General features: G+C 52.2%; 6 protein-coding genes across 6 annotated transcripts; 4 read left to right on the top strand and 2 right to left on the bottom strand.

Moving 5' to 3' along the window:
• Positions 1 to 99: 99 nt before the first annotated feature.
• CMC4 (Cx9C motif-containing protein 4, mitochondrial) lies at positions 100 to 574 on the top strand (the record flags this gene model as incomplete). The annotated part of the gene is made up of 5 exons (XM_051728709.1): positions 100 to 102; positions 164 to 227; positions 272 to 318; positions 392 to 483; positions 538 to 574. 5 exons carry the CDS (start codon positions 100 to 102, stop codon positions 572 to 574), a joined length of 243 nt encoding a protein of 80 aa, XP_051591660.1.
• An 800-nt stretch (positions 575 to 1,374) lies between these two features.
• Positions 1,375 to 4,646, top strand: J4E82_002407 (uncharacterized protein; the record flags this gene model as incomplete). The annotated part of the gene is made up of 4 exons (XM_051728708.1): positions 1,375 to 1,422; positions 1,499 to 3,725; positions 3,777 to 4,116; positions 4,172 to 4,646. 4 exons carry the CDS (start codon positions 1,375 to 1,377, stop codon positions 4,644 to 4,646), a joined length of 3,090 nt encoding a protein of 1,029 aa, XP_051591659.1.
• Positions 4,647 to 5,303: 657 nt separating this feature from the next.
• On the bottom strand, positions 5,304 to 6,836 carry J4E82_002406 (uncharacterized protein; the record flags this gene model as incomplete). Its single annotated transcript, XM_051728707.1, has 1 exon — positions 5,304 to 6,836. One exon carries the CDS (start codon positions 6,834 to 6,836, stop codon positions 5,304 to 5,306), a length of 1,533 nt encoding a protein of 510 aa, XP_051591658.1.
• A 1,120-nt stretch (positions 6,837 to 7,956) lies between these two features.
• J4E82_002405 (uncharacterized protein) lies at positions 7,957 to 12,742 on the bottom strand (the record flags this gene model as incomplete). Its single annotated transcript, XM_051728706.1, has 2 exons — positions 7,957 to 8,005; positions 8,061 to 12,742. The coding sequence occupies 2 exons, from the start codon at positions 12,740 to 12,742 to the stop codon at positions 7,957 to 7,959; spliced, it is 4,731 nt and encodes a 1,576-aa protein (XP_051591657.1).
• A 579-nt stretch (positions 12,743 to 13,321) lies between these two features.
• J4E82_002404 (uncharacterized protein) lies at positions 13,322 to 14,412 on the top strand (the record flags this gene model as incomplete). Its single annotated transcript, XM_051728705.1, has 2 exons — positions 13,322 to 13,443; positions 13,500 to 14,412. 2 exons carry the CDS (start codon positions 13,322 to 13,324, stop codon positions 14,410 to 14,412), a joined length of 1,035 nt encoding a protein of 344 aa, XP_051591656.1.
• A 355-nt stretch (positions 14,413 to 14,767) lies between these two features.
• Positions 14,768 to 15,414, top strand: J4E82_002403 (uncharacterized protein; the record flags this gene model as incomplete). The annotated part of the gene is made up of 2 exons (XM_051728704.1): positions 14,768 to 15,041; positions 15,098 to 15,414. The coding sequence occupies 2 exons, from the start codon at positions 14,768 to 14,770 to the stop codon at positions 15,412 to 15,414; spliced, it is 591 nt and encodes a 196-aa protein (XP_051591655.1).
• Between the last annotated feature and the right edge of the window lie 611 nt (positions 15,415 to 16,025).

Genomic DNA, 16,025 nt, shown 5'->3' with positions numbered 1-16,025 from the left:
ACCTGAGCTCTTGCAAGACTGCTGGCTCAGTTACTTCAATACTTACCCACCTTTTTTGTACAAATTTGTGCAGCGTTTCGGCTGTTTGCGTGCTTCACCATGGTATGCTCATGATGTCACATCCATGGCACTGGCGAGAAACACCAAATTGACAAAGTCTTAGGGGGACATGGACAAAGACCTAAAGACAGACCCGCCATGTCATCCTAGAGCATGTGCAATCCAGAGTGTGTAGTCTGGGCAATTTGTAATCCATCTTACTGAGAGACAGATTGTATACAAAAGAACAACTACAACGAAGGGAAATGCAGAAAAGAGGTACGCATCTCACACCTGAAACAAGCTATGAACATACATGTATGAATTCTAAGCACAAACTGACTTTGGTCAGATCGATGCCTTGTATGAATGCTGTAATGCTTTCTACAAAGAACAAGGAGAAAATGCCAGTACCGTGAGCTGTCCAAAATATTCGCTGCTGAAGTGAGTGTTTGTTCAATCATGTTCCCCTACACAGCATCTCTGACAGCGCCTTAGGCTTAAGATGGAGCAACGTGCTAAGGGTATATCATAGCTTCCAAGGCAAACTAGTGGATGAGGACTAAGGTTCCGATGTAATTGTAGTCATGTATCATAACAAACAAGAACCCAACCATTTGTCCTGAGATTGACACCGGGACCTCAATCGTTCTCTCTGTGCTGAAGTTTCGCATTTGTAGCCTTATAACAAAACAATCCGCTGCATGAAACCGCGGGCATTCGCCATCACATTACTATGAATGTAGGAAGGGAAACGAACGTCTATGACGCCCATCGCAATCAACATAGTGTTGGGAAACATAGTCCTTTGTGAAGCCAGCAAGCCGACGTGAGATCATGACAAGATCGGGACCTGGAAGCCAAAGAACCGGCAAACGACATGATGTCTAGAGTAATTCTCAAAGCATTCAGGAGTTTGGTCGTTAATTTATGGGATGTAACAGTTCCTATATCATCCGCACTGTCAATCCCCACTTGGGAGTCCAGCCAGGTTACCAGGAAGCGTGTTGATCTGGGACAGCACGAGCGCGTCATGAGAAACTGAAGATTCCTGACGAGACTCTAAAGGCGCCGTCCTGTGAAAACATTGTACCGAGAAAATCTGGGTAAGGGCAGATTTCGAGTTTTATGTTCGCTAGCGTGTCAAGTCTTGGCGACGCGCTAACTTGCAGCGACGTCCGGGCGCGACTTCTGTTTTGTGATGGGCTTAGGGCTGTCAACCACGAACATCGCAAGCTCCCAACACGATATTGGCGCGTGGCTTAGTCAAGTGTTTCTGAGATCGCCTTGTCTTGTTCCTTCTGTCGTTTCCAAGTTTCACCCATTCCTTTCATCATGGCTTCACGATCACTATCGCGCCAGTCGCAGCCGACTGCAGCTCAGGTAAGTCATCAGGAGCTCCGACTGCCTCCCATCATACTTTCAATCTCCTTACAATAGGCGTTCACACTCTCTGTAGTCTCATAACAACAACGCGTTTTCCTTCGGAACGTCACGAGTCACGAACGGCACCAAGGCCAACGACCCGCTACAACCGCTGCGTGCAATGGCCGAACGTGTAGGGAAAGAGGTGGAGAAGTTCGCGGAGCGAGTGGACCACTGGCATGTCCACGGCAACGAATCGAAGAAAGCCAAATATCAGACCACGGTCAAGCTCGTCGGGAAGTTCCAAGACGTTGCAGAATCACATGTGAAGGAGCTGAAGCGGACAACGGAAGCAGAGAACAAGGGAAGCCTCAGCAAGACTGTCCGTCGGAAAATACAGAGTATGGCAGATGCGTCAGACAATGCAGGACAGAGTGTCTTCGGCCAGTCGTCCCAATCCGTCATTCCATCTATCGAGTCCAGCGCCGTCCCCGATTCCGCGAGCGTCCGAGAGCTACGAGAATGGCAGGCAGAGCTTGCAACATGGAAGCTGCTGAAGTTGGTCATCGAGCATTACAACCCTGAACCTGGCACTGATGTGGCGGCGGAGAAGCAAACGCGATTGGAACAGGTCGGCGGAAATGCACGATACTGCAAGAACAGCGAGATCTGGGATCGTTTTCTGTTGGAGGATGACCAGGCCAAGGAGAAAGCGCTCGTCCTTCGTTGGCTAGAACAAACGGCCCGCGACAGCGACAGCGATGTGAAGGCCATCATTACAGGGCTGGAAGAGCACTCTGGAAAGGGCGCGCACACCTGGACAAGCGGCTGGTTGGAGACCAAGACAAAGATCAAGCAGGCGAAGCGCATGGACGACACAGACCAACCGCTGAAGCCGATAAACTCGAACCTCAAGACCTCTGACAGGACCGCGAACCTCGTTACCCAACTAGACCCAGATGCTCCTTCACGGCAAAAGCGCGCACTCGAGAGGAGCGACGAGTATTATGAGCGCTCTCTCTGGATGGTTGCATACGAAATGATGCGACGCGGACTACCCTGGAAGACCATCGTCGACTGGTGCTACGAGAGGAACGAGTCGTGGCGCGGCGTCAGTATTGGAGCAGCGTACGAAGGTCACCCAGAAGGTGGACCAAATGTCGCAGGCCCGACCGTCGGATACCTGTTCCGCCGAATGAGCTTCTACGCTGCAAGGGGAGCTCGGATACCATATGAAGGTGCTGTATATGGTCTGCTGAGTGGAGATTTGAAGCAAGTACAAGCAGTCTGCAAGTCTTGGGATGATCATCTTCATGCCCACTACAACGCACTCCTGCTCTCCCGATTCGACTCATATCTTCAGAAGAATTATCCGAGCAGAGTGACAGAATCCTTGACTCAGAAGTTTCTCTTCCAAGATGCAGTCGCCAATATCGGAGACTGGGAGAACTCACCTGAGAAGGTGATTGAAATTCTGAAGCAACAGAAGAGTACAGCATCCCAAGCGGTCTCTCCAATCAAGCTTATTCAGAGCGCACTTATCGCCAGAGACACTGATGATTTGATGCTGAAGGTCGGTGTGGCTCTTGCGGACATGTTCGACAAGGACGACCGACCACACAGTCTCATCATACATCCAGACTCGTTAGAAGAAGACCGAAGCCCGATACCTGCTGGAGACCATCGCACATTCCGCGCAGAACAACACTATCAGACTCTCGCGAAAGATCCACATGCTTTCCGCATCTTGGTTCACGTCTTCATTGTCCTTCGCAACGGACTACACACGCTTTTCGAGGATACACATCAAGACAAAATATTCTTGGCTATGGACAACGTCATCACAGCCTACATCGAGTTCCTACGTCTTACCAAACGATTCGATACCATACCGCTCTATGCAGCACAGCTCATCCCCGAACGAGCCGCCTACAGTCTCGCGCGTGTCCTCCCCGACATCAAAAATAGCTCTGAGCAACGTCACTCTGTTGCACTCATGGAATCATATCGAATCGACGTCGTTCAAGTTATATCACAGAGCTTTACGTTTGCTTCTAGGGATAGCGGGTTTACACACTTTACCAAAGAGGGTTATGGCGTTATCACAAATCCTATCAAGCGGTTCAACATCCTGGAGAAAATTACTCTTCCGACTGAGCAGCTGCTATGGCCGGGTGTTCGTGTCAAGCGGACATTTGGTGGTGCTGAGATAAGCCCACAAGACGAAATAGTCATAGATGCGGTGCAATGGTACAACTACGTAGGGAAGGACTACGAAAACACGTTTGGACACCTAAAGAGCGCGCTAACCATCTTCTTGCGTAAGTTGCTTGCGATATAGACATTCGGAAACTTGCTGACATGGTTTATAGTCAATGGTCGACTTGCCGCTGCCGAGAAGGTCATTAGCGATCTCAGCGTCGAGTCTCTGTCCTTGTCTCGAACAGAAGCTCTGCTCGGCTATCCCTTCGATTTCACCACGGCAGGTGCGGAAGAACAAGACGAGCAGCAGCTCCACGAACATCGCGACAATCTCTCGACTTCTGCACGAGCAGCCGCTATGCCTTTGGCACAATTGCCTGACGCCGATCAACACCGGGAGATTGTAGATAACCTACGTAAGAGCAGCACGGCATACTACACGCTCCAGCAGATTGTTCGCCTGTTGGTTCTCTTCCGTGAATGGCGTGAAGAGGAACAAACACTTATTCAGTCAGTCACTCTTCTTTTCTATCACTCTACGCACACCAACTAACGATGCCTCCAGAATTCGTGCAGAACGCAAGAAAGAAGGCGCATCTGCCAAACACAAGCCTGACACTCAACGCACGAAGGCGCTTCTAGACTCAATATCCAATGTCTTCGATACTCTCATTCCTGCCATCTCCCAAGCCTCGGCTGCAGACCCAGACTACCTTACACACAAAACCTGGGACCTGATGAAGGCGTATATCCCAGACATGATACTCGCATACCTCTCTGTTTTACAAGCGGCCTCCTGGTTTTTGAACAAGGATCCTGCAATCAAGGCTATGGAGGTCGCTGTTGTAGTAGCAGACAAAGGCAATGAGTGGGTCCAAAGGTGTTTACTTGAAACGGGGCGGATGAGCGAAGTGCTGGAGTGTTTGGCGGCAGTGTCAAAGTGTATGTTGAAGTTGACCGAGGGCGGGAAGGAGAAGGGTAACAAGAAGAGGGGTGGAAAGGGTGAGACGCTTAGGCTGTGGGATTTGGGTGCAAGATAGATGTGGGAATATGAGTTGTAAGATATCAGTCGCAATGGGAGGCCATGCAGCATGCGCGCGCTTTTGATTTTAGAACAGGACAGAGAGCATAGTAAGCAAGCAATCACGTCGTCGAACTACTTAGCATCCTGCATCAGAATGACGGTGATGTAACCCGCTCGTTTATCGAGCAACAGAGTCACCAGATAGGCAAGAAAAGCTGCATACTGACTTGAGCTCTACCCTTGGAGCTAAATAAATTTAATCCTTTCGTTAGTTACACATCTGCGCAACGATATATACAAAATTCCATGACGAAGAAGTGAAAAAATGAGAACAATGCCGAAAGCCAGCCCTAAGAACGATGCTTGAATCCATCGTGACCCTCCCAAAACGCCATTTGGTGTAGGTCATCAAGGTGTCGTGTCTATCCAAAATGCAATGCATATATGCGGTTTTCGCTCAAAACCATTCGCTGAAAAAACTAGAATGAAGTAGAAGAGAAAGGAAAAGAAAGCCTGTAGAAGGACCCGGCGAACGATGCTATGCAAAAAGACGCCAACGCTGATGATGCGCGTAGTGAGAAGTCAGGTATTGTTTGTGAATGTGGTGTGTGAGTGATGGTGATGGCGGTGGTAGGTGGGTAGGTAGGTAGGTAGGTAGGTAGGGATGATCTGATCAAAAGTCGACACTCCATCTAAACCTTGGATCCTTTTCTGGTGGTCCAAAGTTCCGGTCAAAAGGTACTCTTACGATACCTTCTTCTTCTTCGTCCCAGTCGCTTGAGATGCTGAAACCGCTGTTGGATAGCTCTCGTCGCGCCCTTGCGGCCATGTCCTCTTCTGAAGGTGGTAATCGAATCTTGGCTTCTACCAGGGGTGCGGAGACGAAGTGTGAATCGAGTAGAGCGCGTGGGGATACGAGGTCTTGAAGGCAGTTAAGGGAGGATATATCGGATGAATTGAGAGGTTCGCGGTGTTTGGTGTAGTAGGGGATGGAGTCGGGGGTCGACGTGGTTGTGAAGCGGTGGTGCGCTGGACTGGGCTTCTCAGGCATGCGCAGAGCGTTCTCATCGCTACCGTTGGGAACTGATGCTGTGACTGGCGTATCGTTCCTACCTGAATTGCTGGACAAGACTGTGGAGAGGGCAGGACGGCTCTGGCGGACGCGAATTACTTTAACGTCCGGAATGGCTGCGGTGCGAGGTGCGGAGTTGCCTCGGATGATGGTATCACTGGATTCACCGGACGAATGCTGAGTGCTCACAGTATCGGTTCGCGCCATAGCCAGGTCACGAGCCATGGCTGTGTCTCTTCTCTTTCTCCGACGAGCGCTGCTGGTGGCAGAGGGCGGTCGAGCTTGTGGCGTCCTGCACCGTGATGGGTTGAAATACGAACCATTTGGTGATGCTGATCGAGCCTCAGGCGTCTCGCCTCGCTCCAACTTGTGCATCAATTGCCTTGTGCTGACCTGGCGACCCAAGCTCAATTCTACGCGGCTACTTGCGCCACTGCCACTCCGACTCCTGTTGGACGCTCGTTCTTTGCCAGCCATGACACTAGCTTTGGGTGGTGGTTGGAGCATCCATCGGTTATCAATGGGGTCGGGAGATGGAAGACTGACGACGGGAGGGTGCAGATCATTGACTGGTGGTGCGCGCGCGGTATAGTAGCTTCCAGATGTTGAAGTAACAGGCCTCCGTATTTGATAACCCGCACCTCCGACGGAAGAGTCAGTCATGGTTTGTTCGAGATTGATTGAAGGCTCGTCGTGGCCCCATAGGTCCTCGTCTTCCCTCTGGTATCGCTTGTGGTTCCACGTCTCGTCGTCGTCGTCGAGAGTATCGTCACTGAGGCGGGTATTGCCGGCGTGGTCGACGTCGATGCTGCTCCCACCATTGCTCAAAGCCGAGCTCTGTGTTCCCCGTGTCGGCATACCCCTCGTGCTGCCTGTAGTTGCCGTGTTGGTCCTCCGCGCTCTTCGTGGTGGTGGCCCTGGGCCCATGGCGATTTCCTCTTGCCAGTATATGTTGGTACCAGTCGGCTCGGGATGATGGTATGCGTCGGGCTGCTCCAGCTCCAGCTTCTCCCTCACTTTGCGCGCGGCCTTTGCTGCTTTCCTCCTCTTTCTGCCGTCTGAGTAGCCGGTGCAGGGTGCGCACGAGGCATAGTGGAAGACGGCACTCTGGACTCCTCTCATGAACCAGGCCATGTCTTTGGATGATATATATTAGCCAACCTGTAGCGTGCGGGTGGGTGAGGCCAGCAAGGGATAGGACGCGCGTTGTGATGTAGGTCGGGTTAGAAGACGGTCGCAGGCGCGGGAGCACTCAGTCGTCGAGGCAGTATGGAGAGTCATTGCCGCTCTCCGTCGTGGAGGCTTCCAAAAGGTGAAGGGAAAGGGTCAACCGCAGTGGAGCGCCGACGTTTCGTCGTTGGTTTGGGCGAGCGCGGTCCACGGATCCGGTTTCCGGCCGGGGTGGACTAGGAGTGACGATAAAGACGTCTGGGCAAGTTGGCGGCCGGATGAGGGTTCTGGGATCACGTCTCTTAACACGCGCGCTCTGCCATGGACGCACACAATTGACCTGGGCCTTTGATCGATGGTGAAGATGACGAACAGTAATCACAAGCTCGACGAGACTGGTCCGCGATCGTCGTCCAGCACTCCCAGTTCCGACCTAGCGGAAACTGTCCCGATCGAGCGCGAAACGTTGACTTTGCTTCTAGCGCACCGTGGGAGCACATCAGTCTCCATTAATAGCCTAACTGTACACCTGATGAAACACATGTCCTCTTCGCCCTGACTACACTACTCACACAGGCAGTAGGCGGCCACTCTGACCCTTTGCACCTTCCGTCCGAGGCCAACCTGCAGCATGCAGGTATGCAGCCGCGGCATTACTCCCCCGGGTCGGTGTTATCTGCAAAGCCCTGCCAACACATGCATAAACTAGCGGGGTTGAGGCTGCCATGTTTCTTGGCGAGGCTGCCGGCCTGGGGAAACTATTGGCTTTCTCCCGAGGCCACCAACACACCTCTACGTGCAAACAAGCATCGCATGTCCGTGTCAAGCTTACAGCACCGAGCAACGTCTTGTTTATGCAAAGAAAAAGCAGATGGTATATTGCTCTAAAAATGGCATCTCGACCACACAACGCCATGTCATGTCATCATAAACCAGTCCAAAATATCGAAAAAAAAAGAAGCGAAGAGAATTTGGCCATCAAGACGGCCGTGATGCAGCCATGTATCATCAAATGCTGAACCCGCGCCCATGTCAGCCATATTACTCGTGTCTAGAAGTTTTGGGGGACTGTCCCGCTGTGGTATTAATTACGCTGAGCAGACTGTACGACTTGGTCAACATCGAGATCCCGCCTGACACACACCAGTGTGATTGAAACACAGTAGAGCAGTCCTAATGACCACTCACTCTCTGATTTGCGCCTTCAAACCAGCATTCTCTCTCTTCAATCGTGCATTTTCTTTTCGCAGACGCGCAAGCTCCTCTTCGCTCGTCTTCAATCGTCGCTCTACTTCTTCGCTAGCCCTTCCTTTGCGAGCGCTGCTTGTCACCTTCTCCAGTTCTTCGTTGAAGCGCGCGTATAATGCTTCGTTCTCGGCATTGACGTCACGGTATAACTGGTCTAGGTGCTTGCATCGTGCTTCTGAAACTTGTAGTGACGAAGTAACATCGTTTGATATTCCTGATGTGCGTGCAGATAGAGTGTCCAACGTGGCTTTGAGCTTCTCCAGTGTGGCAATGCGATGTTCAGCTGACCTTGAAGGCGTGCCTCCTGTTATTAATGACGGAGCCGAGCTCTGAGTCGTCAGGCGTGGGGTGCTTCTAGCACTCAGCTCCTGGCCGATGGCACTTAGCTCGTTCTGCAGAGCTTGCGAAGCTGTGTCTATATCGCGTTGCTGAGTTTGCAGTCGCTCGCGCAGCTTTTGCGGCGATTGCATTCTCAATTTCTTGGGAGAGTTTCCTGTCAAGGGAGTGCTCGGTTTGGTTGGAGACCGTGGCGTCGAAGGTGGTAGCTTGACAGCGTTACCAGACCCGTTACGCTCGTGCAAACCAGCACTGGTAGTCGGCCTTAGGTTTGGGATACTCGAATTGTTTGGAAGGCTCAGAGGATTAGGTATTCCAGAGATAGTCTCGCTTCGCTTTTTCGTAGGACTGTTCGACTTGATTGTTACTTCATCCATGACATCCGGCTTCATGGTAACCGATTTGCCCCTTACGTGGGCTGGACGCTCTGTCCCGACAGCAGGTACGTTCTCTTTCTTATCCGGTCTGTCTACCCGCAATGGTGAACCGAGTCGCGTAGGCGTCGGTATCGATGATGTGTGCTTGTGGAGCGCCATCGTAGCGGCCGCAGGAGCCAAGGGGGAGTCACTGATTTGCCGATTCTCATGGCGTAATGAAGGATCAGCTTTGCGAGGAGTCTGTGGGGACCACGCGGGCACATCGTCAGCATCCTGCAGTGTCTTGAGATCACTCAAAGAAGAACGGCGCTTCTTGCGGGGAGGCCCAACAGTGGGAGGTACCTCTCCAATAGTCCCAAGATTGCCCACGAATCCTCGGCCGTTAGTGTTTGAGTTTGGATTCGGATTTGAGTTCGCGTTCTCAAACGTGAATGCGCCAAGAACAGTTGGACGATCGCGAGAAGACGGACGCTTCGGCGACAAGCGAGCAGCAGCGTCTATTGAGTTAGAACGAGCAAGGTGCCCAGGACCAGACCTTCCCATGCTGGGTGGTTGGAGGTCTGTTCCGTGGCTGTTCTTACTAAGAGAGCGCCAGAGCGAGCCTACCTTGGACTCCTTCTCCGACTTGCTGTTCTCTCGCTCCAAAGTGCCAAATCCAAAACGCCTCCTCAATGACGTGTTGGAGTTGAGCGAGCCCGCGGCTGCATATCGACTCTTGGAGTCCATGGAGCCCCAGTTTGGGGTATTGAAACCAGGTGTCTCAGCCGGGAATAGTGCATCGATATCCTGGACCAGGCGATCCATGAGAGATATGAAATCGTTTGCATTGCCTGCAGGCACTAGCATCTCGGCAAATGCTGCAGTGAGGATACCTCGATCTCCATCGTTGCTAGTACCATCCAGCAGCTCCGCCAAGAGATTGATGACTGCCCGGAATGCCCGTTGATTGGGAGGTTGGAATTGATCGAAGGTGTATTTGAAAAACTCCTCGAACTCATCAGGTGGCATGCTGTCTGATCGCATCTGTAAAGAGACCAACGTGGCATGCGACAGCACAGGGCCCATTCTCTCTTTCCAAGCAACGCTCAGGAACTTCTCGAACACTGCGAACAAGACATCCACCGAGGATTGCCCTGCAAGTTCAAGGTTAGTTGGGTTTTCCAGGAGTGTGTTATACAGCTCATTGACAACAAGTTCATCTGCGACAGCTCTAGCGCGGACGGAACGTCCAACAATGTTGCCTTTGCGTGCGTGCAATGCTAGAGTCAGGTTGGCCAAGGTATCCTCGAGCTTCGCGAAGGGATCAGTCGGCGCGGCACCGTTGAAAGTAATGCTCTTCGTAGTGCTGGACGAAGTAGGGCGTGACATGTCCCCGTCATGACTGTACGTACGGGTTGAGCCAAGTTGAACAGGAGGCGCCATACGTGGTATCTCTCCCATAGTATGAGCATTTCGCTGAAGTCTGCGGGAACCTCCTCCTTCACGATTTATGCTGCCACTGAAGTTACCCACGCTACCGCCAAAGAAACTAGACAGCATCTTTACTGGAGAGTGTGGCCGGCTCTTGCTACCTGTTTGTTGTTCTGCCTCATACATCTCCAAGGCAAGTGACTTGAGTATTTGCTTGTTCCGCAAGAGATACGCCTCGGCTAGCACATGATTCTTAACACTGTTGCGCATTTGGAAGTAGTTGGCAAGTCGCTTCGTGAGGACAGGTCGAAACTCTTGGTCGGTAAGTTTGTCGCGTGCCGTGTAGCCGTTGGCACCGTTTGACTCTAGCAGGTAGAGTCCGTCTCCGAGCATGGTAATTGTGACGGTAAGCTCGACACCATTGTCTCCCACTGAAATGGGCTTGGTGAACTTTGACCCTTCGACTAGAATCTGTACTCTCGCAGGTTCTCTTCGACCTTCAACATACTGACCACCAGTCTCCTCAGCCACAGATGAAAAGAAGCTCAGATCGCCTGGCAAGTTTCGGACGTCCCATTTGCCGCCATCCCGCTCCGCTTCCGAAAACCTGCCTTCAACGCGAGCTTTGGTAAGTTCTTCGGTGACCTTGTGCCCTTTACCCTCATAGGCGCCTTGCAGGTAGAACATGCGAATGCCAAGCTTTTGACGTTCTCGACTTCTTGGACGTCCGGGTTGATTGGCGAGTGGCACAGAGGATATTAGTTGTAGGATATTTCCCTCCGAGTGCTCACTGACGAAGATATCGCTGAGACCCAGATATTGGTGGAAAGAGAGTTCCGTAGTACCATCATAGGATTCGGCGAACTTGGGGTTATCTAACTCAGCGAGCAAGCCACGTGCATTGATCGAGCTGTCCTCCGACTTCTGAAGAAGCACTAAGAAATCTGTAAAGATTATCATGATACCGGAAACCGTAGCAGGTCCAGACAGTTCACCATGGTATGGCGGAGACAGCTCCACACAATCAATGACTGAGATGAGCCGCCCTTTAGGATTGAATCCGGATGGCCATGAACTGACCATCTTGCGCAAGCGATCAAACACTCTGATTTGCGCTGCTGTAGGACCCTCTCTTGTGCATATATCCGAGATCATGTCCCTCGCCTTCAAGAACAACCTGATTGCAGGATGTCTAACTGGCAGTTGTTTGATGATGTTGTCAATATACAGATTGTATCGCGGTAGGCGTTGAACCGGCTCGATAAGCATGGATGTAAGTCGTTGCTCGCCCGTCTCGTAGACCCTTTTTGAGAAGCTGGAGGCTGGTTCTTTTGTGAAGTGCTTTAGCAGCTGTGAGAAGTCACCATGAGCAGCCATGTAGTCGGTGTAACAGTCGGCGAACTGTGGTAGCCACTCAAGAAGAGCTCTGGCAACAGCTGCAGCTCCAGTGACATCTGGTGCGTCCTTCTGTCCCCGCAACGGTGCGATATAGACGTCGTCTGTTGCTGTCTCGATATCCTCGATCGCCCCGTTCTCGGACTCCTCTAAGATGATACGTATGGCGTCCAGGAATTTGGAGTTGACTTCGAGTATCTTGTCAAGACTAGGAGGGAACAAGCCTCGTAGCGCCTGTTCGGTGGGGCTAGAACTCGAGCCTGACCTTTGCTTCGCCTTCTCTCGGAATTCGACCGCTACAGTGTGGACCAGCTCGTCCAGCTTGCTCACATAATTTTCCTCCGTGTCCAAAAGCTCACACATCTCTCGCCGAAGAGTCTCTTTTTGTTTCCTTGAGAAGGACTGTGACCGGTTGAGGGCGGTTGGTTTCGAGGGCGCGCGGCGGAGTCTGGATGTGGGGAGGAAGGCGGCATCTCCAAATAGCTTGACGACGGGTGCGTACTGTCCGTACCGCTGTTTGACCAGATCTTCTTCAAGGTCTTCAAATTGGCCCGACTCGCGTGTTTCCAGCTTCTGGATGCTTCCCTGTGGTAGGACTACATCCAAATCTATCCAGGACAGCGTCTGCTCGCCCAAAGCATGGCGCACGTCTACTATGACATCTGCGACATTCTCAACCTTGATCATCCTGGCAGCGACGATGGCGGCGTGCGCCTCGGAGAACAGCCTGGGGGCCATGGGCAGGTTGTCTGAGTTGTATCGCTTCTCCCAAGCGCTCTTGATCTCCGAGGGCAACTCGAGGAAGTACTTGTACAGGCTGAAGGCGAGACCGCGACAAATCTCGTCGCCCTGTTCCTCGCGCGGCAGACATGTGACGGCATTGTAGTAGGTAGCCGTCGGCGAAATAATCAGGCGGGCGAAGCTCTGGAGGCCGGCTGGTGTGAAGACGTGGGTCTGGATGCGCGAATGTGTCGCCTGTGTGGAGGTGGCCGTCGGTCCGTAGAAGATGAGCACGGGGGAATCAGAGAGCAGCTCGTCTGTCGTGTAGAAGAGCGACAGATCCTCTGCGGAGAGGGCGGCGGGCTCGGGGTTGATTACAACCATGGTGCCAATTGCGCGGAAACGAGTGACGGATTTGGCAGCTAGTAATCAGACGGGTGAAGAGGACAATTAGTACAGTGGTTGCATGGCGCAGCCGCACAAGCAGAAGCAGAAGGCGAGGGCGGTGTTGTTGTCGTGTTGTCGTGTTGTCGTCGGCGTCGTGCTAGGAAGCCATTGGGGTAGAGAAGGGACAGTGGAGGCGCGTTCCGGGTCTAAACAACAACAAATCCCATGGATCTTGTTGAAGCCCGAACCAAGAAAGCGGTCATGCGGCTGCGACCAAGCGCGGGTGGGAAGCTGCAGCGCGAATAACCAAGGTGCCACTGTCTGCCACAGGTGCGACAAGCAGAAGCATGGGGTTCCCAGCAAGCGGCCGCAATGACAAGTATTTTTGGCCTGCAAATGCTGCCCTTGCAGCTTATCGTCCGAGCCGTCTGCCTGCTAGTTGCACATCGCCGCACCCCGCAGTGTCCACAAACAAAAAAACATCGTCGTCATAGCAGCTGCCGTCATGAGATGAGGTACTGTCGGCTTTCAAGAGTGTCAGCAGTTTGATTTCGGAGTGGTGCGGTCAACCAAGACATGGCCACGCAGCAAGATGAAGGCGGTGTGCCCTTCTCCATAGCACACCAACAGCAGCATTTCCGCCTGCTCGAGCTGCCCCCAGAAATTGTTGAGCTGATAGACGCGCCCAATCCCCCGCTGTAGGTGCGCCGACCTGTCGTTCCCATGCGGATACCCTTCTTACTGCAGACGCCAGGCTTTCTATCAAATCTCAAGCCCAGTCCGCCGCTCCTGGCACGTCCAACGCGAAGCCTGCATATGCAGTACTTTGTACGCCGAACAAATCTTTCCAGCTGCGCCAGGTCCAGACGTCCAACTCGCTCTTCCTGACCCAGCCTGCCCTCGAAGCCCCTGGCAACGAGATACCCACCCCTGCCACACGCGCCATTGCCCTGTGTACCACGACACTCGAGGCCTACACATCGACTGCGTCTGCTGCTGCCCTTCTGAGGGAGACGCTGCCGATATACGACATTGTTGCCGGAGACGTCGATGCGACCAGCAACAGCAGGAGCAAGACCAGCATATACAACGATCTGCCCGTGTCGAATGGAGAATGTCAGGCAGCATGGAATGAGCTGATGGCATTCGAGGCGGATGGTGGATCTTACCAACCTTCGCCCAACGCCCTCTCACAAGTGTGGAGATCCATCAACGCTGCTGCGCTGGCGGAAGGCATCAAGCTGGACGCGCAGTTCCTGACCAACGACATTACCAAGGCTGCGGCTGAAGAGGGACATCCGCCAGGCCTCGTAGAGGCTGTGTTAGCACATCTATCCACAGAAGATTCCAACAACAACGGGCCATGGTCATGTCTGGACAGAGCAAAGACGGTCGTCTTTACGGGCAGGACGTTGCTAGAAGCCAAGCACGGTAGCGACTTCCTCATCGCTGACTTTACTGACACGTGGGAGGACCGCCTGCCTGAAGTATGGCGCAAGGACGCACAACTTAGTGCCATCGAGGGCGTCTACGACTTCCCCTCCGATACGACTATAAGGGCAAAGAGCAAAGCCTCCACAACATCTATTGCGGACAATTCGGTAGCAGCCATGAAGCCATCGGCACGGAAATGGCACGAGAAGTTTGCCAAAACGCGGAATAAGTGAAGCATGACTGCATGTCGTGGTTGGTAATGGCGCGTGCACGTGACCGCGTGCAACGCGTTTGACCGGCATCGGAAAGTCCAACTGCCGGCCGCTGGCTGCTTGCTAAGGCAAAATTCGTCAGCCGCGACTGGCTAATCGCTTTCCAAGGTTGCGCTACATGCAAAACATAGATACCCCAAATAATATCATCTTATCCTCTTCAAGCGCAGTTCTAGATTTTCTTTCTCAGCGTATGAAGCGTGTTCAATTCTTGGCATCCGTCATCAGGCTTCCAGCTCGATCAGCTCTGGCACGGTTTGGAAGGCATCACTTCACGACCAGCCCTAAACTGCATCAATCGATTCCTCCCGCAAACATGGCAACTATCTCAGGAGATGATGGCCCTACTGCGCCAGCCCCTCCTGTAGTCAACGATTCAAACTCTATACCTGCGACCAAGGAAGAGAAGGCTCTACCCAAACTCACGCCATCCGAGTTTCGTCAGTACAACAGGATGGCCGAACATATGAACTATTTCCACGATAACTTCCGTGCGACCTGGAAAGTTCTCTATGGGGCTTGTGAGGCACAGAAGAGGCCCAAGAACATGTCTATCCGCCAGTTCATTAGCACAGGCCAGCAATTTTGCCGTAAGCACCAGACTGCAAAGCTCTAGAGTAAAGTCATCTAACAGTCTGCATGATAGATCACCTCACGGTGCATCATACGATAGAAGAACAACACATCTTCCCTGTACTAGCCAAAAAGATGCCCGCTTTCAAAAAGGAACTCGAGCTTCTTACGCAGCACAAGCAGATCCACAAGGGTCTCGATAAGCTGGAAAAGTATCTAGAAGATTGTGAGAGCGGGGAGAGGGAGTTGCGATTGGGTGAGTTGAAGGAGATCCTGGATTCATTTGGGGATGTATTGTGGCAACATCTGGACGACGAGGTTAAGCAGCTGGAAGCGGAGAATATGAGAAAATACTGGAGTTTAGAGGAGATGAGGAGGATTCCTATGTAAGGGGTTTTTGCTTGAATTGTGGACGAAGAAGGGAAGCAGGCATAAAAACGTCGAAGCAATAATGACTTTACGCTATGGAATGCCTGCAATTTTCCGATCGACTATGATGGCTTCAACGTTGACGGGCCACCAACACCTATCCAAAGATCTTTCTTCCCTTGACCAGGCATTCAGTCCTCAAGACAAAACACCAAACGATGCAAACTGCTAAAGCTAACGCACTAGCGCGACCCTACCCCCTCTTCAAACAAGTGACAGCAGACCAAGCGTTCCCTGAGGCACATTCATGTTCGTCTCGCGCTATTGATTTGTTTTGAAATCTTATTTTCAGGTACGGTCCCCGGGTTGCTGGGGGGGGGAGCCGCGGCACTAAATTAGTTGCAGATCCTAGATCAGCTCACGGCACGAAATGTGGTTGTTGATGTAGAGGCGAGCCGGAGATCTAGACCGATGAGGTCCTGGTATGTATGTCTAGCCTAATGAGGAAAAGAAATGCTTGGTATATCGTTGGTAATGCCGCTGCTATCGTACACGTACAGAGAAAAAAGAAGAAAGACGCAAAGTCTATGTAGACGACCATCGTCTCCATACCAGAAAGAGATGGGGTATGT

The sequence above is a fragment of the Alternaria postmessia genome, assembly GCF_024291825.1.
Source record: "Alternaria postmessia strain BMP 2775 chromosome Unknown scaffold_9, whole genome shotgun sequence".
NCBI lineage: Eukaryota > Fungi > Ascomycota > Dothideomycetes > Pleosporales > Pleosporaceae > Alternaria > Alternaria postmessia.
The sequence above is the reverse complement of the archived record's forward strand: the minus strand, read 5'-3'. Positions and strand labels throughout refer to the sequence as shown.